Source organism: Lates calcarifer, linkage group LG5 (assembly GCF_001640805.2).
Source record: "Lates calcarifer isolate ASB-BC8 linkage group LG5, TLL_Latcal_v3, whole genome shotgun sequence".
Classification (NCBI taxonomy): domain Eukaryota; kingdom Metazoa; phylum Chordata; class Actinopteri; family Centropomidae; genus Lates; species Lates calcarifer.
The window spans coordinates 10,804,470-10,826,535 of NC_066837.1; the positions used below are offsets into that span (position 1 = coordinate 10,804,470).

At 37.9% G+C, this 22,066-nt stretch overlaps 1 protein-coding gene and 2 long non-coding RNA genes across 3 annotated transcripts in view; 1 reads left to right on the top strand and 2 right to left on the bottom strand.

Moving 5' to 3' along the window:
- The window catches only part of LOC127142465 (uncharacterized), a 55,365-nt gene extending 54,055 nt beyond the window's left edge, over positions 1–1,310 (top strand). The window contains exon 3 of the long non-coding RNA XR_007813230.1: positions 898–1,310. This is a non-coding gene — a long non-coding RNA (uncharacterized LOC127142465). The remainder of the gene's footprint in view (positions 1–897) is intronic.
- On the bottom strand, positions 278–5,463 carry LOC127142466 (uncharacterized). The gene is made up of 5 exons (XR_007813231.1): positions 4,971–5,463; positions 4,087–4,150; positions 3,495–3,573; positions 1,743–1,804; positions 278–924 (listed from the first exon to the last, which is right to left on the bottom strand). It is a non-coding gene; the product is annotated as an uncharacterized LOC127142466 (long non-coding RNA).
- Positions 5,464–12,985: 7,522 nt separating this feature from the next.
- Positions 12,986–21,853, bottom strand: dctd (dCMP deaminase). Its single transcript, XM_018660547.2, has 6 exons — positions 21,685–21,853; positions 20,256–20,355; positions 19,520–19,655; positions 18,010–18,126; positions 15,696–15,792; positions 12,986–14,376 (listed from the first exon to the last, which is right to left on the bottom strand). The coding sequence occupies exons 1-6, from the start codon at positions 21,723–21,725 to the stop codon at positions 14,292–14,294; spliced, it is 576 nt and encodes a 191-aa protein (XP_018516063.1). The 5' UTR covers positions 21,726–21,853; the 3' UTR covers positions 12,986–14,291.
- Between the last annotated feature and the right edge of the window lie 213 nt (positions 21,854–22,066).

Below are 22,066 nucleotides of genomic sequence, written 5' to 3' on the forward strand. Positions count from 1 at the left end.
AAAAATGTCATAGTAATCAAAAGTCATCAAAAAATGTCATAGTATAGTATGTCATCAAAAGTCATCAAAAATGTCATAGTATGTCATCAAAAAATGTCATAGTATAGTATGTCATTCAAAAGTCATCAAAAAATGTCATAGTATAATAAGGCTAACACCAAAATCTGTTGCCCAAACTTTAACCTCCGGCCAAAAGTGGTCAAAAGCTGTAACCCTAACCCCTGTCTAAAAATATTCACTTTCAGACAATATAAAACAGGCTGGCAAAATATTCATTGTTCAGAAGTATTTATTTGAGTAAGCATAAGATAATCCAACAGTTAAGTCCCACAGCAGGGAAATTTCAGTGTTGCAGCAGCAAAAATAATAAAAAGGCATGACAAACAAGATATAAAACATCATTTATAACAATATAAACAGGACTATGTACACAGTAACAGAATGGATTTGAGCAATGATATTGCACTTGTTTGAAATAGCGAAATACCAAAATGAAATGATGAATGCAAAATCTAACTTAACCCACAAACACTGTGTAAAGGTGTGTGTGTGTGAATATGCGTCTGTGGAAAACAAAGATAAGATTGCTGCTTTAAGATAGTTCTTTTGTCTTAAGGCATAAAAATGTCAGTGTATTCTGTCATTAAAAGATGCCACAGGATATTATGTTGTTAAAAAATGTAGTAGCACACGTAAAAAATAATTTAGTAAGTAAAAATAGTTTTCGTGAAATAACTTGGTACAGTTAATTTTTTTAATGTATGTACACATGGTTCATGTTTATCTATCTCTGATAAACATGAATCATGGTATAAATACATGAATTAGGTCAGTTTAGGAAAGGAAAAATAGATTTACTGATCAGTTTCTGTGATTAACACGTTCTTGTCTCTGCAGCAGAAGAAGACGACAGCAGCTGAAGACCTGAAGTGGATGAAAGAAGTCAGAAGTGTTACAAAGTTGTTAATTAGATAAAAGACCTCCATCGTCTAACTGCTGTAAAACACTTTGTTTTTCTCTACCATCTATGATGTAGTCATGGGCACATTTTCCAATGTTATTTATTTAACACCTGTGAGACCATTCAACTGCTTATGATACAATTGTTTAATTGATAATTGTACCACAAGCAGTTAAATGATCACAGAGATGCTTAGTAGACACGTTCCTCTTTGGAAAATGTGCTCATAACTACATTGACCCTAATCAGCTCTAACAAGAGTTTCCTTGTGGTCAAATGTCTGTCATTATCTTTGCTGGGATTTGTTAAATGTTGTCTGGAATAAAATCATTAAAAGTTTCTTCCTAAACATTTGAGTTGTATTTCTCTATTTTAAAACTGATGTTATAGAAATTATTTTATCCTAAAAACCTTATTTATCAAAACCTGTTTTTAAGGTTTGAAAGGTATTTTTAAATGATGATTTATATTTAGTTTTTACACATGTATTTTTGAAGATTTTACAATTAATATTTAAAGACTTTCAAATTATAAAAGTTTTAGACTTATTTGTTAAAAGGGTTTCTATTCTATTCTGCTCTATGGTTTTGTATTTTTGTTTTATTGTGTTTTACTCATTTGCAGCTACATTGTTGAAAAATATTAATTAATACAAATTAAAATTGATAAGTTACAGCAGCTTTAATTTACTGCTATTTGTTCCAGACAACAGGTTTTAAAGAGTCAAACTGCAGCTGAGATAATGACAGAGTCAGACTGAAAAGAATAAACTAACACTGACCTTCTGGAAATGTCTTCACGTCTGTCTCTTCTCTCTGTAATTTAATGGTTCAAGTTTGAATCCTGTGGAGAAAGACACAACAAACATTATTATAAAGATGTGACTTTAAACAATAAAAGCACAGAGAGTTTATAGGTATTGAACTTCAAACTGTCAAAAGATAAAGAAGTAAAAGACACTACATTTACTAAGAAAGCAGAGTGTGGAGTGTAGCTGGTTCTGGACTAATCAGAACTAGTCAAAAAATTTGCTTTATACACAAAGACAGAAGAAGCTGCTCTGACTGGAGAACTGACTGCACCAGCTCCTGATATTCACAGCAGTGAATGGAAATGTTTTTTTCTCCAAAGTCAGTTAAAGAACTAAATTTGGTTGATAGAAGCCAAAATGAAGCAAAATGACTGTTTCTAATGTGAAACCAAACTGAATAAGTTCTTTACATTTTTAAGATAAGGTTTCCCTATTGGAATTAAATTCCACTGTATAAATGAAAATTTTCTTCTTGTTATTCTCTTATTCTGCAGACTACAGTGCAAAAGAAAGGATGCTGTATTGGCTGTAATATAAGGCAATATTTTTCTCCTGGTACATTACGTTTTCACTGATTGCAACAAATAAAATATTAGTGTAACTACAGTATTTTAGAGTGCTGTGGATTGTTTAGCCTAATTATGTTGCTGAGCTAGAGTTGTCAGTCCATGTATATTGAATTTTTCATTAATCAGCCCTTAAAGTGTTTGGTTAGTTCAGTTTAATCTGCAGGAGTCTGAAGCTGCTGTAACATGATCTGCTGCAACAGATGAAGTCAATTAATGACAAGTGAAAACAAGTTCACAGCATCTCCCGACGTCTTAACTGCAGAAATGAAATGCGGGGTAAATCTGTCAAACAGCTGAGAATTACAGCTGTTACAGATGATGAGTCTGAAAAATACTAATTGTCAGAGAAAACAATTATGACAGAGGAATAAGAGAGAGAGAGGAGGGTCGACTCGCTACAGTCACTCAGTCAGCTGATTAGTGGTCACTAGGAAAGCGACAGACAGGATTAGAGAGAAAGAGTAAAGCGGGGTACACACCAAAAGATAATCGGCTGGATTCTCCTGTTGTGTGAGGTGTGTTCAGAGTGATTTTACCCTCCCTAAATATTAAACATGCTCAATATTTACAATTGAAAATGCTGTATGTGGGCAGTACACAGAGGAAAGCCCAGCATGCACTCTGAATTGTCACGTGAAAGAGTACATTAGCCAAACAGGAAGCAAGCTGACATTGTTGTCCGCCATGTTTGAGAGTCCAGACTCTGGTTGTTGGTGGTGAATCTGTTAGTGTGTGGTGTACTGTGTTGGTCTTCTCGCTGCACATCACACACTATAAGAACAAAACTGTGAAATCTTACATTATTTGTCGTTGTGTGTGTGGTCTCTCACATCTTTCTAAATTGGGTAAGATTTTAAAAATCTGTTAGTGTGTGCCAGGCTTAAGAGAGTGGCGGAGAGAGAAAGTGGGGGGCTGGGGAAGGGTGGGGAGTGAGGGAGGGACAGGGTGAGGTAGAAACAGAGAGGGGGAGAGAGAGAGAGCTGATGTTTAAATTCTTCATTTCTTTGAACTGTACATTCATGAACTATGTAAATAAATTTTAATAATGAGTGAGGTCTTTTTGTGACAAAACTTTCAGATCAATTACTGAAGATATGTACTTTAATGTCACTGCTCTGTGTTGGACAGTTGATGTAAAGCTGTTGTGAATTACCTGGAGGCTTCATTCCTGATTTCAAAGAACTTCTTCATTGTACAAAGACTCTCTATGACCATTGACAAAGTGGTGACACCTGGAGGAAATAAAAAGAGAAACATACAAAGGAAAATGATTAATACACTATGACCTATTCCACATCAATAGTTAAACCCCAAAACAGAGATAAATATTCAACATTACAGCCGATCCAGAACATTTTCCAAATGTCACAGGAGTATGTCAGAAAATGGGCTGTTTACTGTCACATATGACAAGAAAAAGTATCACATCTTTAAGACTCAATAACGATAAATATTTGGGAAAAATAAACAAAAATAATTATCTCATCTCGTAAATTACTATATCAATTGCCTGTCAACTAATCACTAAAGGAATCATGTACATTACTGTGAACTGCATCATAAAACTTTCACCTAAGTACTTTTTTGAAAGCAGGGTTTTAACTTGCCACAGTTAATCAGTTATTATTATATACATTACTAAACTCATTAAATACCAAGGATTTAAGCCATAGCACTGTTACTACCATTAATAATTCAGCTCAAAAACATTTTTTTCAGACTGGGTAAATCTTCAGAACACATACCTGTTTAGTTTGTGCGGTGACAGCTGGTGTTTCTGTCCAGGCTGCAGCAGCTGAATGAGTAAACCTGGAAAACACAAGTACAACACAAAACAAATAACCTCATTGATAAAGAATAGTTTCCCTCCAAAACCTCAACAGTGTAGAAGAATACAACACTGAAAACTAAATACTAAAACCTTGACAATCACACTTTGAGTTTTGAGGTGAATTAATTAATTGTTACTAGAATATGACTTAAATGAGAGAGAAAAAATCAGAGAAAAAAGCAATTTTTAGTAATAGTAACTGTAATCTTAGCTCATACATTGTAACCTACTCTTGAGGCTTAAAACTTGTGGAGGAGCACAGGGTTAAAATCTAGCTTTCGGGCTTGTATTTAACTGTATTCAAAGCTCCATAAAGTCTCAAGTCACCAGAAACAAATTGCTATATATAATACACACAACAGGGGCTCAGTGGATGGTTATAGACAGATTACTACCACAAATCTACACAGACACACAAACAACAAACCAAGTCACAAAATGATAACAATGAGATGCTTGCCTGCCACACTGAAACACAAAATGGCCACAAGGAAACGTTAAATGGCCAGGAATAGACACAAAACTACAAAGACACAATAGGAGGAATTATGAAGCTAATGCTCGTCACTAAGGCTAATGCTAACACCCAGGTGTAAAATAGCCAGCTAGAGACGCACAATGATATAAATTGACCACAAATGGCCACCGACCGGTGACAACAATGATAAACCACTATAAACTGAGTTAAAATGACCAGGATGGAGCACAAATTGATCATTTGATACTAACAGATTGATTCGCCAATAATGCTCTCCGACAATGTTCATGCTAACGCTAGCCGCTAACTGTTAGCCTTACCTTCGCGCCGCAAGTGTGTTCAGCGTCCAGTCTCACTCCTGTTCGACAAAAAGCAGCTCCAGAGTTTGTTTTAGCAATCCAGACCTCTTCATTAACGACAAAAACCAGCATCCAGACCTCCTCAGCTCCACAGCAGCATTTGTTTTAGCAGCCAGACCTCCTCAGTAATAACGTTTGCTCACAGTACTGGCAAACAGATGCAATGCTTCGAATTTGGTTTAAATGTTTTCCGACTTCCGCCTCTCTACGCTCCTCCCAGAAGGACGGGACCAATGACGAGATACAATGTGACCAACGACGACATACGTCAATTAACATTGGCAGAAAAACGCTGATTGGCCGGCCGAATCTAGTCCGCCTAGCAACCACCTCTGATTGGTCTTAAAATACATCCACCGTAAAGACCGGACAGAAGCCTTAGATGTATTATAAGATCTGGCGTACAGCCATACGCCAGAGGTATCATTAGTGCACCAAAATCTGAAGGTGACTGAGGTCTTTATTTGTGACTGTTTTCTGACAAACATAAGCCACATGTAATTTGTAATAGCCAAGCTAATGAGCATGCTCCTGTAACATATATTTATACTGTAGTTAGTTAGAGCTTCTAATAGTCGGTTATATATATGTTTACTCAACCCTCCACTGGCACTTGTGGATCATGGAGGAGGCACTGCAGGTCCCACTTCATCACAGCAATCAGCCTCATCTGTGATCCTCTACATGATGAGGACTTTGGACATCTAAGCATCTGACAGCACACAAAGTGTTAGTAGTCAGGGGCAAGTGTAATCACAGAGGAGGAGTACAGACAGAGAGAGGAACAACACATGCAGCATGCACTTACGTGGGCAACGAACAAAGAACACACAAGTCAAAAACCAAAAGAAAGAGGAAAAACAACAACAACAACAAAAACATAGTGACCCTACCACACATCTGGGGAATAACTGAACCCATACAAAGAATCATGAAAAAAAAAAACTGAATAAACACAGCAATAAAACCCCATACAAAATTGTATAGAGGACTTTTTCTGAGAAAGACTGCAGTGGACAGTCGAAACATGTCAAAAGGTATGAAACATCTCTACATGTTTGTCTGAATATAAGAAAGTAAGAAATAGTTTAACACAAAACAAATTACATTCAAATTGCTTTATTTTTCTAACTCTCTTAACCACTCTGTACAACTGCAATGAATGGAAAAATATCTCAGGATGAGCAACACGCACAACCTTGAGGTCTCAGAGTACAACAGCAGTAGAGCACTTCAGGATCCACTCCTGTCAGACAGGAACAGAAATCTGAGGCTGTAGTGGGCACACGCTCACCAAAACTGCACACTGAAGACTGGAAAAAATGTAATTTGTCTGATGGATCTGGATTTCCGCTGAGGCAGCAGATGGTAGGGTCAGAATTTGACATCAGCAGCATGAATCCATGGAACCAACCTGCCTTGTGTCAACTAATGTTTTTCGGTTCTTTACGACCTCTAATATCTAGACTCCATCAGGGGGTTATTCCAGTATGGGTCATATCTGCAGTGGGCTCTTCTTATTCTGCCCATAGCCCAGTTCCTTTGTTTCTCAATAATTCTTAAAGTCCTTCTTTCAGTTAGTCTCATGATTGAAATATTTTCTTGAATCAATATTACATTGTAAAATCCCCTGAAATACCATTTGAACCCTGGGCAAGTGTTGAGCAGTTTAACATGCACAAATGACAGCTTATAAAGCACAAAAATAAAACTTTATAAGCTGAATTCCAGACAAACATGACTTACTGGAAGAAAATTCTTTTTATTCCACAATGGTGTCCAGCAGAATAACTGGTGACGAGCTGTCAGAAAAATGTGGTGCAGTGAAAAGTTCATTTCCATCATAAAATGCTACTCAAGTTAAATACAAGTGGCTCTCCAGTGCAGAACTTGAGTAAATATACTTACAGTACTTTCCACTGTGTAATCCATGTTCCAGAGCTGTAGCTACAACCTCAACATGTTATCTGTGCAGCACAAAATATCAGCAATATAAGCAATATCTTGCTTATCACAAGACAAGCAAATATTGATGTCACTGGCAGACATTTGCTCAGCTGCTTTAGGACATCTCTCAGATCAGAGCTGAAATTCTCAAAACTATCTTGTTTAACTTTCTTATTGTCATTTGTGAACATCATTAAAGTCGTTTCTCATTCTTTTGAAGAAGTGCAAATATTTTTGCAACTTTCATGTTCATGTTCATGATGATGTGCAGTTGTCTGCTGTTTCCTACATTATCAGTTGATTATTGCATGTTGATCAAAATATATTTTACTGGTGTTGAATGGTCTTACTCCCCAAAACATCCAGGAATCAGTCAAGCATAGTTTCTATACATTTCTATTACACTTGTTTTTTGTACGTGTCCTGAATTGATGAATTAGCTTAGAGGTGCATCTCATGAACTTTCAATTGGCATGCATATATATATATATAGACAGAGGACAACACAGTGATACAACTTCTGTCAATGGAAGAACAAGAGGTGAAGGGTAAGGAGGGAAAACAGAAGAAAAGATGGCCAACAGATGCAGCTGGATGTCAGGAGAACCATGTCCATGTGTCCACCTGACCTGCATGTCTTTGGACCATGAGAGGACACTGGATCACTCAGAGGATAGTGACACCAGAGGAACCTAGTCCATCAGCAGCTTTGAGTATGGATCGATTATAGTAACTCGATGCCTCTGCTACTTTAATCAGACAATTGAATTTGACACTATTTACTGACTGCAGACATATACAAGACTTCATTTCAGCAGAGTGATGCATCAAATTCCATTCAAAACTCAATTTAGTCAGTGACTTGTGATGATGATGTTGTAAAAGTGTGGCTGGCTCCTGATGTGAGATGATACTTTTTGTGACAGCTGAATGAATCAGTGATGAAGCTTGCTTAGGTCTGGCATGAATGTGAAGTCACTCAGGTCAGCTAATCAATAACTGATTCTGCCAGTTGGCCAAATTTTAACCACCATTTTGTGTCTACCAGAACCAGATGCCTGGTTCATCATAGACACACACACACACACAAAGAAGCTGCTCTGACACCACAGGCACCTACATTTGCATTTTGAATGTTTCTGACTGAACATTTATGATATCTGGTTGAAGCAGAAGTAATTGAGGAAACTCAGTTGAGCTCTCCTGCAGTAAAAATGGTGAGAAGGTAAAGACTTTTCAACTCTGCTCTTTCTGTACTTTACTCTCTCTCAGAACTGTGTCCTCCTCTCATTCTTACTTGAACTTTGTTACAACATACTTGAATGAGCTGAACAAGCCAAGTAAAAGCACAGACAAGGTAGAGACGACCAAGAGCAACTCAGGGTTTAGTGTCTTGCTCAAGGGTAATTCAACGAAGGAGCTGGGGATTAAACTACCAGCCATACAATAAATGGACAACCCACTCACACAAATATTATCCAAATATACTGTCACATTTTGGGCTGAGTCACTAAATGACTCACTAATTTAATGAATGTGATCTGGCGTGGCCCACAGGACTTCCCAAACAAGAGTGATCAGCAAAATCTTAAGGATGTTTATTGGCCAAATGAATTATCAGGAAGAGAAAGTGATACTGATAAACTCTAAATGATCAGTCTTGTTAGGGCAGCAAGAGAATTTTACCAACTTCAGTCTTAAACAAATGACAAACACGTAAACACTGTTTGCTTAAATAGAGGAAAGAATAGTGGTGGCCGAAAGCTTTCTTTATTCCATAGCTGTTTGTTTTTTGATTATTTCCTTTGTGTATGCTTTTCCATGCATGTCAGCTGTGGGTTCCCACATGCTGAGGATGTTGTGAAATTAAGAACAAGGCTGTGATCCGGTGTGCTCATTTATTTTGTCCATGATGACTCACTCTCACTCTCTCTTTTGCCTCCTCCATCTTCTCCTCAGTCTGCCCTCGCTTCTCCCCCCCCAAGAGAGCTTTGTCACTCCTGTTCTGGTCTTCCCTCAGCAGTGCCTTGGCTAATATAGCATGTGATTCAATTGTATCCACTCCCTGTGTTTGTGTAATATCTGCAGTTCGCTCTTTGTTTAGTGGCCAGAATCAAAGTGCAGCCCAGTCCAGTGATGCAGAAAGTGCTTAATGTGTCTGAGCAGCCTGTGGTTTTCAACAGGAGGTTGTAATCTCAATCTGGTGTCGGCTTAGTTCATCAGTAATATTTTACTGCCTCATTGCACAAAATGAACATATTATATCAGCGGGGGTTTGCAAGTGTCATTGCCAGATTTCAGGCTTGCTGCACTCTCCACACCCCAAGGCATTTCAATACATGCCCAAACTCTCAACTACCCCACTGTGAACTTTTGTTCAGTGATCTGTGAAAGCATGAAGGAACAAACAACCACCAAACCAGGTGTTGGGCCAAAATGTTTGTCTCCTGGAACAAATGAGTCCCTGGAATGTTCTTTCCTCAGTTCCATAGAAATTGTAACAAATGTCAAAATAATTAACTATTTTGTATGTTGTTTCCCTTGACATTCAAACAGTTAAAAACACAACACCATATTTTCCTGCTGGAGAGCTGAGATTGTATTGTTGGTAATGTTATTATCTCAAACCACCAGTTTCCATTAATTTAAAAACAAAGTTTGTCATAATACCCATGCAACAAAATGTCTGTTCCAAGAGCCCAACTAAAAGGCTGCTGTAAAATATATTTGGACATATTTTAATGTTTGATTGTGTAGTGGAAATTTACCAACCAACTTCTTGCCTCGTATGTCAACAGCATAAACAAAATAGTTTGGTGTTATGAACCAAGCTTACCAAATATTTGCCGTACGCAAATGAAATAATTCATTTATAACGAAAATAACAAAATCAGGAAATGATGAAGTGCCTCGTTTCTGCATTAGTACAGAAAATGAGGTAGGAGTCAAGTTGACCTTGGAGAAGGTAAGGAAAGGCAGGGTTGTTTGTATTTTCAGCAACAAGATAATTCAAAGTGCTTTACATAGGAGATAAAAAGCATCAAGATAAATGTAAATAATATGAGACAATATTTAAAAAGCATTTAGATATAAATTAAAGAGTTAATGGAAAATTTAAAAAAATGTGAGAGTAGCAGTAATATGAGAGTAGAATGGAAAATAAAATAATAAATAATAAGTACTGGAATAAAAGTTAAAGTGCAGTGCAAGAAATTAGTAATTATCATTAATAAAATGCAGTGGGGAATGGAAAGTTCTTCAGTTAAAAGAACTGAGTTTCAGCAGACATGTAGTTCTCTGGGAGTTTGTTCCAGATAAAGCATAAAAACTGAATGCTGCTTCTCTATGTTTAGTTCTGGGGACAGAAAGCAGACCTGTCACAGATGACCTGAGAGGTCTGGATGGTTCATAACGTAGCAGCAGACCAGAAATGGATACTGGCCCTAACCCATTCAGTGCTTTATAAACCAACAGCAGTGTTCTGAAATCTGCTCTCTGGCTCTCTGACAGGAAGCCAGTGTAAAGATCTGAGAACTGAGATCTACTGTCTTAGTTTCAGTGAGGACTCAAGCAGCAGCATTCTGAATCAGCTGAAGCTGCACAATTGATTTTTTAGAGACACAATTACAGTGGGTGAGTCGACTGAACATAAACTCATGGACAGGTTTTTCCAAGTCTTGCTGAGACATAAGTCCTTAAATCCTCTATTTGTTCTTAAGGTGATAGTAAGTTGACTTCGTAATTGTGTTAATGTGGGTGTTAAAATTTAGGTCAGAGTCCATGACTACACCAAGATTTCTGGCTTTTCCATCTGATGTTTAATTATTTTTCCCCCAAAAACAATGACTTCAGTTTTAACTTTGTTTAGTTGAAGAAAATTCTGGCACATCTAGTGGTTGAACTTAGATCTTGTATGGGATTATAGTCCCCTGGTGATATGGTTATGTACATTTGTGTGTCATCTGCATAATTATGGTAATTTACTTTGTTGCTTTCCATAATTGGAGCTAGCAGAAGCACATGGGTCTTGAACAGAATGGAGCCCTGGGGGAACTCCATACGTCAGCTTTCTAGTCAGTCTAGTAATATGTTGTGGTCAATGTGTTAAATGCAGCACTGAGATCCAGTAATATAACAAGTTGAAGCAAAGCTCTGTCATTGTCTGTGTTTAAGTGGATGTCACTGCAGACCTTAACAAGAGCAGTCTCATTAACAGTGGCGGCCCTCACTGGTGTCCTACCTGAAATAACCCAGCTCTTAATACTGTCATTATGACGTCTATAGAAACCATTAACAACCTATAAAAAAAAGCAGTATAACGGAACTTTGCACAGACAGGCATGTCATGTAGCTAGAATAAATGCCATTACTAAAGCAATGCTATAAAAAAACTGAATAAAATGACAAAAACTGAAACAATAAAATATACATAAAATGCATTTTACTCACCAAAACTGCTGATTATTTGTAGACAAATAAAAAAAAATGAAACCTAGAGACATCAGACAAGTCTATGATGCACAGTTACCAATGTTAGTGAAACATCAACAACATACATGTTTTAAAATATATATTTTTATATTTTTTTAAGTCTTTTTAACATCAAGAATATTCAAGTAAACCCCCCCAGCACACACCCCATAAGAGGTGGTGACAGAATCTGTTCTGAGGTGCAGAGTAATTCTAATACACTGGCTCAGACTAGACATGGAAATGAGCAGCAAATCAATCAGTGAAATGGTGTGCTGGATGCATTTACTGTCTCCATGTGTAGGCATGCCGGTAAAAAATGTCAAATAGCAAATGGAAAACAATGTGTGTGTGACATTGTGTGTTTGTGTTCATCAGTTGGATTGAATTCCACTCTCTCTCTCTCACACACACACAGAGAGAGAGAGAGAGAGAGAGAGAGAGAGAGAGAGAGAGAGGAGAGAGAGAGAGAGAGAGAGAGAGAGTTCTTCCTCTATGAATCGGTGGTCAAAAGGCAAAACAATGAAAAATCTGTGACCACAGGCCCAGAATGTTCCCATGAATATGTCACTAGCAGATTGTCAAACAATAGCTGGCAGATATAATATCTGAACAAGTGAAACTGAAACAATGCAAACCTGGCATTTGTGTTTTCATAAAAAATACAACATGGAGAATAACAGAGGAGGGGATGACCTACAACAAATATCAAGATCCAGAGTTTATGGAAACATTCCCATATTTGCATCTACACTGTGATAGTTGCAGAAAACAGCAGTGGCCTGTCATCCGTGTTAAAGATGCTCAGAAGACTAAAAAGACTAAGTCAGTAGGATTTTGTTATAGAAATGCCTTCTCTATACTCTATACTCTTACTGGTTGTAAATTAATGCATTTGATGAGTAAAACTGTATACGGGGCAAAGACACTCCCCAGATAAACTGAAATGTCTATGATTTGAATCCAGTCAGGGACCCTTGCTGCATATCATCCCCCTTATCTCCCTGCATTTCCTGTTGGTCTCTCCATTTAGTCACATTTGTGACTAGATTAAGCTAGTCAAGGTATAGGGATATAAAACTCACTTGGTGTTTGTTAGACCACATTTAAAGGACTCTGAGAACATGACCAAAAGCATTGCTGGTCTGATGAGACAAAAACTTGGGCAGAACTCGTGTCTGATGAACACCAGGCCTTTGCTCATCACCTGGCTAATACCATCCCTACAGTGAAGCATGGTGGTGACAGCATCATGTTATGGGGGCAGAGTTGAGGAAAGGATGAATGCAGCCAAATGAGTTTTTTTTTTTTTTTTTTTTTTAATAAAACCTGCTCCTGAGGTCTGAATACTTTTATACATGAAAGATGTTTTTGATTATTATTAAATTATCAAAAGTTTCCAAGAACATTTTCAGTTTGTTATGATGGGTTATTGGGTGTAAAAATATGACGACCAATTGTATATTTTCCCCTTTAAAAGAAATCTACAGCTCGGTAAAGTGTGTAAAAACTAAAGGGGAACCCTCTCTGAAGCCACTGTACATAAATACACAGACACATTGTGAGGGTATGAAGAAATGATTATATTGTGTCACTACAATTAAAATCAAGTCATTTTACAATAACAAATTCTAATCACAGAAACTTTGTCTCACCAAGTGAAGGCAGCAATACATTTGTAAAATGATCATTAAAACTAAAGATCCAAAGATTAAAGATCCATATCTCCTACAGGCAATATATTAAAAACCTCATACACACACACACAGTAAAATATCACCGTGCGTAGGCAAGAAGAACAGTTGGTCATTCATACATTAATCCTTCTAATCAGACACACTGATTTACTTCTGTCATTTAACAGAAACCATTAGTTTGAAAGAGTAAAGCTCCATAGGTTACAGATGTGCTGTTAAAAGTTTCATGGGAGCTGTGGCTATTAAATCCTCAAAAAATTAGTTTTTTTCATCTTTGCTAAAATGATTGTGTGTTCACATTTTACAGCCACAACATTAACATCTCTCTCTCTCTCGCTCTCTCTCACTCACACACTGTATGTAAACACCATTCAGCCACAGCATTAAAACCTGTTTGTGAATACAGGGTTGATGAACCTAATTTCAAACTGTGCCAACTTAATGCAAATTACAGAGTATACAGTGCAACTCTGATGAGATTCAACCAATCAGCATTAAAAAGAAACCCCTGCTCAGTAAAAGTGAAATTGCCATTGTCTACAGCGTACTTGTAAAATAGTGTAAACACAATCTGTACTCCCTGAAACCCCAACTGCTCACCCAGATGCCAAGAGGCCGACAGTAACACAAAGCAGCTCCAAGGTTTCAACAGAACAAGACTTAATTTATTGGGCAGCTTCTACTGTGAATGTGAAAGGTCAAATTAACTGAATATCAGGACGTAACAGTCTGTATAAATGTGAAACCTTGTTTGAGGGAGGAAAAAAACAGATTTCAGGTTCAGGCTGTGCAGACAGCCATGAGATGATCTGATTGACAACATAAAAGATTTTAAAATCAAACACTCAAGACAGTGTGTTCAAAGTCCTTGTGTATTCCTAAACCCAAAGGAAATTTTAAAAGAAAAACCTGTGAAAGCAGCACAGAAAGACCTTCCGCCACAGTGAGCCAAAAAGGGCGAAGCCTCAGATTAAACTATCTTGAATATCCAGTTAAATCAAAATATCAAAAGGCGCCAAAGTCGAGGTATCCTTGAGTTTTCCTTTGGACAAAGCAGGGGGCAAGACGACATACAGAAAAGAGGCATCAAAGTCCCTTTCAATCTCGTCAGTCTTACTCTGCCTCCCCGCTTCATTCAGCAGCTCCCCAAGGTGAGCCGTTTGCATTTTCACTTGGTTGCGCTGTTCAGCATTCCAGGGTGGTTAATGGAATTAAAATCAATGACAATCTCTGTCTTCTTGGGCTTGAATTGCCTGCCAAAACACACAGAGCAATAAACAACACACACATACACACACGAGTTAGGATTGCACAGGTGTGAGGACACACGCAGGCAACACCAAATAAACCCATGCGTGAGGATGAAAGTCACCTTTTCATTGTCTTTTCAAGTCATACTTTGATCTGTCCCCTGATACATTTTCACAAGGTCCAGGCAAGTTGTCAACAGAAAAAAAGGGTGTGTGAGAGAGAAAAAGGAACCAACCTGCTTAAGTGAGTTAAAAAAAAAAAAAAAATTACAAAAATTTTTTTACACTTGTCCCAACATGTAATTTCTCTCTCGGACACTGTGTCTCTCAGCAAATTATTAGTGGGCATGTATCAATACTACAAAAATATATTGATAGCTATGACACACGCCAACTTCATGTCAAATTTCTGTCAGTGCAGCCCTAATAAACAACCTAGAAACCTAATGTAAGCACAATATAACACAGTTTCTTATTATGAATCCTAGATGTCACCATCACTAAAATACAAAGTAAATGTAAAGCTTTAGTGATCCCTGTGAGGTGAGTTAATCAGCTGATTTGAAGAAAATTAAGATGTACTGAGTATTGGCACAATAACAAGGTGGACCTTTAATTCTGAAATATTGGTACTGCTCTGTAACACTGAGTTTAACCAGCATTATTATCCATTAGCTCTACCATGCAAAGTGGCACGTATGTGTGTGTGTGTGTGTTTTAAAATCAGCTCTCATTCCCTTAAAATTCACTCCTTTCCTTCACCTTTAGTCTGCCTCCACCGCGCCTCCATGTATGTGTTGTTTTCGAGCGGAAAGACATGACTGACGTTGTCAGAGACAGACAATTACAGCAGAAGCACAAGGAACTACTTCTCAGCTTTACGGACCTGACCAAGTCTGACCTTTAATTCGATCAACCAGCCAAGCTCTGGCTGCCCTTAATAATTTGTAATGTCCATCTGCCTCCTGCATGTCATGACTGCTACTATTCTTGTCAAGCAGGGTTGTGTCATAGATCTCATTTCATTTTTTAATTGATTGGAAAAATTTCTATAAATAGCATAAAAAACTTTAATATAAGCAAAAATGTCCTAAAGGAGCTGAACATTTTGATATTTGAATTCTTTCTGTAGTACAAAGCAACAGTAGTTAATGACTGAAAAACGTATGGAAAAATAATAATACAGATTTGAATAACAATAGAGTGAATGTTGCAGCACTAATTACTACACCATCACAACATAACAGTGCCTGAGAATCAGGGTGAAATGTTCCTGTACAGGTAAGAAAGCAACACTCTATTTTATCTTGTGTGCAGCTCACCTGTATTGTACGCCTGCCATAGTGAGCAACCGTCTGGATGCGGTCATCTCTGGTGAGTCATGGTACTTATCAGACAGATAGACCACTTCCTTAATACCTGAACAGAGGGATAATGGAGGGATGCAGAGGGCATGAGTACAAAATAAAGACCATCATCAGTCTTCTTAGTAGAGGTCAGCCTCTTACCTGACCACATTACAGTTAACAGTAGGAAGTGAGAGAACAATGTGAAAAAGAAGGAGGTGTTGAATTAAGTGACCCATGTTCCTATATCCTGTATGGCTACATCTGTCTGTCCATCCATCCAGATGTTTGGCTCAGAGGAAGATGTCTCGGTGAATTACTGCCAGAACTATTAACTAACTATAACCGGACAAACTGAAATTCCAGCAGCTGGGGCAATGATGAATGATGAATCAGCCATCTGGGGGAGTTAAAAGTTGTCAAAACTGAAACAGCTTCTTACTCTAACTGATTGGGTCCTACAGGAGCAAGGTTTTCTGCTGAAGTGAGGACAGTTTTGGTATTTCACATGTGAGATTTCTTTATTTCTGTAGATGGATGTTAATAACAGCTGGTGCTTTGTTTGTTTGGTAACAGTCAATCACACCTACACAGTCTAGATGATGCAGGTTAGCAAAGTTTTTGACAGTTCAACTCTTAATAATTAACCATTCAGGGACTTTCAGGGCCAAGTTTTGTATGAAACAACTCAGCCTGGGTGCCAAGACAGAGGGTACTGAGAAAGAGAAAAAAACAAAAAAAACAATGCAGAGTTTTTGGGCAAAAAATGCCAATCAAATACATAAAAGCAAGTCTGAAAACAATTGACGACTGCAACAGGATATCAGTGGGTTGAAACAGATTATGAACTTTGCATCAGTCAGGAGTGCAGGTCTGGGGCTAACAGCAGCTTTCAATTCTCATAAACACAGTATTTCAAACGCTGTTGTATAAATTCACTTTGTTTGTGTGTGATTCAGAGTTGCTGAGTCTGATGTGGTTTTGAGGCATTTATTGGATGAGGCCTAAGCCTGCAGTAACTCTTTTATCTCACAAAAGAATGCTCTGCGTGGGAGTGGGAGTCTTCATTACACATTCCTACAATCAATAATTAAAATTCAAAACACAGACTTTTTAAATTCTCAACGTACTTTATCTCCAAGCACCCTGAGGACAAAAAAGCCTGCACTCAAGATTTATTTGTTGATTTCAGTTCAGTTTAACACTGTGCAACCCCACCTCCTATACTCTGATTAGATGGTTTTATTCTTTTGACAGGACACAGCATGTGAAGGTCACTGGGACACTGTCAGAGACAATCACTGTAGGAAAGTTCATCCAAAATATTATATCCTCTCCATACCAACATGGAGCTGTCTGTGTACCTCAATGAGATAAGACACCTTCATCAAGTAGTGTGACATCAACCACCTCATTCTAAATGTCACCCAAACACAGGAAATGGTCTTTGACCCAAGGTAAGTGATTGACCACAAGCCAGTGGTCATAAAAATCCAGACAAGCATTCAGGTGTCCTCGTATAAATACTCAGGTGTCCGCACAGACAAAAGACTGCAGCAGGGATTTGACTTTACTTTCTAAAGCAACTGAAGCTATTTGAACCTGATGTGAAAAGCCGATAAGAACATGCCAGCCTGAAGTGGAATGTGCAAGCTACTGCTACTGAGAGACAGAGGTTGGGTGACAAGAAGCTTGCAAAGGACCTGATAATAATGATGGAAACTAACTGATTTAAATACCATTTTATTGAACTGAAAAGGTAGCTTGGTGTGAGGCATTTAAATGGAGAGGCACTGAAGGCCAAAATTATTTTAAAGTCAGTTTTTAAATGTATAAATAGAAATAATCATGCATGCCAGCATTTCCCAGATTCTTCCAAAGCAGACAAATGCTTTTTTTCCCCTCAAGTCTAGTCGAGTGTTTGTGTTACTGCTTCCAGCTGAGAAAGCACTGGTGGATTATTATGAGACAGTGTTTCTGAGCATAAAAATCTATTTGGGTAGTAATATCTGTTATTATTGCTGATAATAGTGAAGATTTGGAATTTTGCCAAGACCATTCCCAACTTTTAGACACTGAATGTTAGCACAAAACATTACACAGTAGTGTACACAGTCAACAGTAGTTAGTAGTACACAGTTAGCACCATTTTTAAGCAGTTAAAACTTATAATAATAATAATAAATATCCATAATATAAAATATCATTACTGACCTTCAAAAATCAGTGTCAATCTACCAATATTTACTGAACTGACTGGGGTGTAAGAGTGTGTGTTGTCAACACCCACCTGCCTGAATGATGAGCTTGGCACACTCGTTGCAGGGGAACAAAGCCACATACATGGTGCAGCCTTTCACGTCAGCGCTATTCTTGTTCATGATGGCATTCAGCTCTGCATGGCACACTGTGGGACAGAGAATTGAAATGGTCCCCAGTCAGCACAAGACCCTGCATGTTTTCTTGTTTTAGCCTTAATTAGATTGTTCTGCAAACAAGGCTTTGAGCACCTCAAACAAAACTCCATTTACCTCCAGTGTATTAAGGTGGAGCTGGAAGCCTCAGTCTAAATATCACTCACACATCCCTCAATCCTGCACTTGCTCTTAGTTTTGAAAGCTAATAAAGCGTTCCATGCTCTTTGCTGATGCTACTGTCTCCATTGGATCAATTGTCTGCATAAATTCTAACATAATGTTAACCTAGGGGAAATATGAAAATCGAATGACTAGATTGTCTTTAAGTTTACTGAGAAGATTCATGCTGCTAAGAGGATAAACTCTTTCCATCTTGCAAACTCTGCTTTCCTCTAGTATCAGGCCACAATTTCTACTTATATACAAAAACATATAAATCTAGTATTCTGATTGCAATAAGATTTAGTGAACATATTTATTGTTCTCCAGAGAATGAATCCTATTAATTCCACCAATATAGTGTTGCGCACCCACAGTGGACAAAGGGTCAACGCTGATGAAGCGGGACGAGATAACATTATTTAATTCTATTTGTACTTTTTCTTTGTCAAAACCTTGGGCCTAAATTACTTGCAATTCCCCTGGACTGCTACATTTTGGAGATTCTGTTGTGCCAATTTAGAAGTGGCTAATGTAGCCTTGTGCTACTACCCTCAAGGAGAAATGAGGAGTGAATCAGAGAGGTGAACCGTTCTCTAGCTGTTCTGGCACCACTCTCAAGGAACCGCTACATTTTAACCACACTAATACTGTGTAAACAAAACCAGTGAATTAGTTCACTTTAATTTTGGGGTTGTAAAAACACTGCAGCATCAAGGGACCACTATTTGGGCTTTCTGTGTTTTGGTCTTGTTTAAGAGTCAGGTATTATGCAGGAATATTTTGTGAATACACTGATTTTCTGTGGAGACAGATGCAGACTACCTGTTTGCCCTCTATTACACCAAAATTAATCACTGAGAGACAAGCAAGGAAAAAAGAAGAAAGTGAGAGAAGGGTAAAGTAGAATGTGAAAGAAGATTTTAAGATTTCTTCATTATTTATCCTATACCTCCCTCTACAGGCCAAAGTTTAGTACCTAAGACATGAAGAGAACTCAGCAGCTTAGTATGGACAACTAATGACTTACAATCTTGCTGCATGCACAAATGCCTTTAAAACTGTACTATATTAACTCCAGAGTTCTGTGTGCTTTATTATTTAGTTGTACATGCACATTTTCCTCAAACTGTTTGACTGCAGATCAAATAAAACCAATCATGATGACAGACTGTCCGAAATTAAAGCTAAATTAAAAGGGAGTGTGTGCATATGCATTCTCACCATAAGGGTACTTCGTGTCAAGTCGGTCATCAGCAGACCGGGACCAGGGTAGTAAGTCATCATCACAGCCATTGGGCATACCATTGTAACCAATGCCAACTATCTTGTTCTCCTGGTTCACGATACATGCCCCAACCTGCAGAGAGAGAGGTTCAGTTTGGTTTAGCTGTTTTTTCTGTCAAACAGTCTAATATATCATAAAATAACCTAAGATCAAAAGTCAATAGTCTAATATTGTGTGATCTGTAAAACATGTTGCTGCATCAACTGAAAGGATAACTCCAGTATTTTTAACCTGGGCCTTATTTTCCATGTTGTCACTTGCTCTAACAGCATCCTCCTATTCTGGTTACTTGCAATAATTACTTTTTCAAGAGTTTATGGGCCTTGCTGGGCCTCTACCCTGTGCTACACAACTAAATCTTCCAATTATTCCATTATGGAAGTGGGACGTAAGGGATTTGAATGTATTGATCAGGAATGTTGTCACTTGAAAATATAAAGTTCATGTACCTTAGAGAACCTAAGTTTTAGGACAATTATAATATTTTTAACCCTTTTCTGTATTTGAATGGGGACGTGCTCGCTTGCTTTATCAAACCACCTGCTCAAAGCTGGAGAAAAGTGATGTTTTCAACTGTTGTGTCATAGCATTCTCGTAACTACTAGTGGAAAAAGTTAGTCTGGAGCCCTGACATGCAAACAAACACACACACACACACACACACACACACACCTGTGAGCTTGGGTCTTTGCTCCTTTGTGCTGACAAAAAGGCTACTGCCATAAAGTAGTCCGGCCATTCCAGATAGTCATCTCTCTTCCTGGTTATGCCACTTAAGAGAAACACACACATAAAAAAAATAGAGGATGTAAAGTTTTGTGTAAGGGAAAAACAAATCCTTTAAGCACTTCTTGAGTTAGGAGGCTTTCTATTGAGTGAAATCACAGCTCATTTCTGAGCTCTGTTTCACACCTATCCATGTTCCAACATTTAAATTCAACTTGTTTGTACCTGATGTGTGCATACACGGTACATTGGTAATGATTTGCAAAGTCATTAATTTACCATAAGCACAGTCATTTCAAGACACCACAGAGTAATCTTTTGAGAAGAAGCTTTATGCACATAATCTCACTATAAGCCTGAAAATTATATCCTCCAGGCTGCCGCTCTTACAATCACCAGGGGAACAAGCTGCAGATTATTTACTGGAATCTTGTTCTTTGGGGTTTGTGCACAAGCTTTGCAAAGAAATATATTTTGACTTCATTTTGACTTGGTTCAGTTTTGGCAGCATGCCCAGTGGTTCTTTGACTTCTGATTTAATCTATGGGTAAAAACCTTACTCCTGCGTCAACACAGAGCCATCTAAAAGAAGAAACATTATTATTTTTGGTTAGTGAAAATAGATGTAGATTTATGAAATGAAAAAAATAGATTGAGTATTTCCATTTTATGCTACTTTATATAACTCCAACATTTCACTCAACATATCAGAGGGAAATATTGAGACGTTTTTCAGATTTAACACACAAAGCATTTATTCAGCATGCAAATGTTATGTATTATTATATGCTGCTGTAGATTATACGACCAAAAACTATACCTTACCTAATAATGGATATGATCTCAATTTGAAAATCTATATTACGCAGTATCATATATAGCCTAATATCACACATGGATATTTTTTTCTGCACAGCGGGTACTTTTATTAGTAATCCTTTCTCATTCGTTTTGCTGGTAATACTTATGTAATTTAAGATTTTAATCGTAGGGCTTTTACTTCAAGTATTGTTACACAGTGGTATTGCTACTTTTGGAGCCAAATTCCTCTTTAACCACTGTTAAAAAGTATACTGTCAGGACACACATCTTAAGCTAGTTTTACGTGGAATCAGGCAGAAATGGGGCTGAGCTCGAGAGAACACGTCTCTCTATTAAATTTGATAAACAGGGTGACAGAATGAAAAAGGGGTACAGATTCACTCGGTCTAGTGTTCTAAATATGACACACGCTGACAAGTGAACTAAACAAAAACTGAGGAAAACAACCTCGGACCACCGTGAGTTCTGTTTGACTCACAGCCACGTTGACCTCCTCTCGGTGTGTGCGCGTGCCTCTCATGTCGAATGTAGACAGGAAGTTAAAAGTACGTACCTGTTTTGATAAGCAGGTGTCGGCTGCTGAATTTCTTCCATACTTTTTCAAATTCCGACGGTTTTTCTGCTTTTCTTTGGACTGTGTTTGTGTTTGCTGAATGCGACACTAAGATGCGGAAAGAATCTACGACACACCCCTGGACAAACGTCACCGTGAAGGAAGAAGAAATCTCCCGCGTGAATTCTAAGGCTGCGTTCGAATAGTAAAAAAAAAAAAAAAATCTCTCCTTTCATAAACGCTTCCTCTCGACTTGAGGTCTGTACTACGAAGCACGATTTGTGTTTAGCGAGGTAACTTCAGGTTTAACTCTGGGTGTTCAGTCTCACGACGGTTGTTCACTTATTATCGCTGTAAATCACCATGGTAACTCATGCTGAAC